This window comes from Sinocyclocheilus grahami, unplaced genomic scaffold (assembly GCF_001515645.1).
Source record: "Sinocyclocheilus grahami isolate Dianchi unplaced genomic scaffold, SAMN03320097.WGS_v1.1 scaffold31328.1, whole genome shotgun sequence".
NCBI classification, from domain to species: domain Eukaryota; kingdom Metazoa; phylum Chordata; class Actinopteri; order Cypriniformes; family Cyprinidae; genus Sinocyclocheilus; species Sinocyclocheilus grahami.
This window is the reverse complement of record NW_015521258.1, coordinates 1-2,349: the sequence shown is the minus strand read 5'-3', so window position 1 is coordinate 2,349 and position 2,349 is coordinate 1. Positions and strand designations below refer to the sequence as shown.

General features: G+C 40.0%; 1 protein-coding gene across 1 annotated transcript; it reads left to right on the top strand.

Moving 5' to 3' along the window:
- The first annotated feature begins 229 nt into the window (after window positions 1-229).
- Window positions 230-1,208, top strand: LOC107580334 (fibronectin type III domain-containing protein 9-like). The gene has a single exon (XM_016266055.1). It carries the CDS (start codon window positions 320-322, stop codon window positions 983-985), a length of 666 nt encoding a protein of 221 aa, XP_016121541.1. The 5' UTR covers window positions 230-319; the 3' UTR covers window positions 986-1,208.
- The last annotated feature ends 1,141 nt before the right edge of the window (window positions 1,209-2,349 follow it).

Genomic DNA, 2,349 nt, shown 5'->3' with positions numbered 1-2,349 from the left:
CCCGTCCTCAGCCAGTGTATTCTGATTAAATCCTTTTGATAAAGCACTTCAATTCAAAATCATTTTCAGTCCTGAAACCAATAACTGAAATTTTCCAATTCTTTAAAAACATGCATTTATGCCAGAAGCAAGCCCATTACTAATCTATTAAGGTCTTGTTGTACTACATTCAAGGTTAGAACTGATCTGAATGAATACTTTTTTCCCTCCTCTATTCTTCCAGACACTTCAAAATCATTGCATGTCGGGTCAAACCAGCCTACATCATCAAACTGTGTGTGCATAAGAGACTAAGTTTCAACCAAAAAACAAACTCAACATGACTATCACCATTCAAAACATCACAGCCACCTCTGCCATCGTCAGCTGGCCGTCATCCCCAGGCTGTGTGGACACATTCTACAGCGTCATGTATCACCCTAACTGGAACAGCCTGCTGATGGGTTACACGCGCAAGAGCTTCCTGCAGGAGGACAGGGTTCCTGTGAGCCAGACATCCACCAGTCTGGGCAACCTCAGTCCACAGACCACGTACATCCTCTGTGTCACCTGCCAGTCCGCCAATCCCACCAGAGAGCAGTGCCAGGTCTTCAGTACTCTAAATGAGGGCACTGAACTTGGTGAGAGTGGCAGGGATCTGGCCATGGGAGTCTGGCTGGCCAGCAGCATCCTGTTGCTGATCATTGCTGTGGCTCTTCTTTGGGGATGTCTCCACACCATGTGTCCAGCAAAAAGGGACCCAGAAAGAGGCAGGCAGTCAGGTCCGAACCCTCCACACCTGGATCTGACCCCCATGGGTGGGAACATGGGAAGCGAAGGAAGAAATAGTCTGTACATGCCCAGTTGTGGCGGGGAAGACTCTCAGAACGCAACGGTGATTGAGAAACCTTTTAGAGCTGAGCACGGCAGAGAAATGGCAAACGGGCAGGGTTGCGAACTTCAAACACCAAGTAATAAACATAGATTTGGCCCCGGGTCAGAATAACTAGGACACCTAATTGTTACGTTGATGCACTGACCCCAAAAATTCTAACTATTAGAAATTGCACAATGAGGACAATCACCGGGGTTCAAACCATTTTGAGGAAATAAGACTCTGAGCTGGGCTGATGGGGTTAAATTAGCATTAAAATGTCAGATCACTAACTTATTAAAAAAGGAAACTGAAGGCGGCACCTTGGCTTACAATACAATTCTACAAACTGCAGTTATTTATGTATGTATTTTGTTTGGTATACATTTACAATGGTTCAGTTTGTTAGCATGAGTTAATGAATTTGTTATCAGAATTAATCTAGGTTTACATTATTTAAAAAAAAATTATTCATTTATAAAAATCACCCCCCCCACACAATTTTTTTTATAGTTTAAAAATAATAATCATAATTATTATAATAACAATCATTATTTGAAAATGATCATTTTTACACTACTAAATAGTACCAAATGTTCCAATATACATAAGATTAAGGTTACAGTCAAATCAGAAGCATAGATTTTATATATTTATATTTCTACATAATGTGGGTCACCCATCAACATCACCATGTCTGTAGTCCGTAGAGTATAGTGTCAGTTTAAAGTTAAACACCACCGCCATATTGGTTTTGCAAGGAAAAAAAGAGCCACCAAAACATTAAATTGCTTAGTGCACCTCTACCTTTAATGGATATATAAGTGTTTATTTTAATTTCTTTGTGAGTTGATAGTCTGTCTGTTTTGTGTTGGCTGCATTGAAATCCTACTATGCTTAAAATGTACTTTGCCTAGCCATCTAATCTTGCTTAATAAAAAACATTTCCCTGTACGCTATAGTTTGTCTCAAGTGAATGCTGGAGATGTAATAGATGTCGGTGTGATATTTAAACCCACCTTTGAGCCATATAGGTACTGTGGCTGGGCGTTGGGAGGCTTGTCTCTCTGAAACTCTTGTGAAAACGGCAGCACAGTGCGAACAAACCTAAAGGAAAGGAAAAAATTGTTTAAAAAAAATCTTCATTTGACTATTTTGGTATTATTGGGTTTGTCGCCCAGTTATTGTCAATTCTGTTCAATAAGGCTGTGATCAGCATGTCCACTCTGGCCCTATTCACAAGCAACAATACAGTGAAAAAAACTCATCACACAAGTCAAACTGCAGCTTCAACGGAATATGTTTCTAAGGGAAAATGATTTTAAAAAAGCTACAAATATATGACATGACCAACTTTTAGGAGTTAAAGTGACTTGTGGATGTGATTGTAATACAACAGGAGCAGCTGAGAAGTGGAATCACTGGGCTCTCTGTACCCATCCATCACTCTGAGAATCAAGCAGACACAATGACTGTCGTTCAAAAAAAAAAAAAAA

What these genes read in the sequence shown, in the direction of transcription:
- LOC107580334 (XM_016266055.1), top strand. Translation starts at nt 320, where the DNA reads ATGACTATCACCATTCAAAACATCACAGCCACCTCTGCCATCGTCAGC.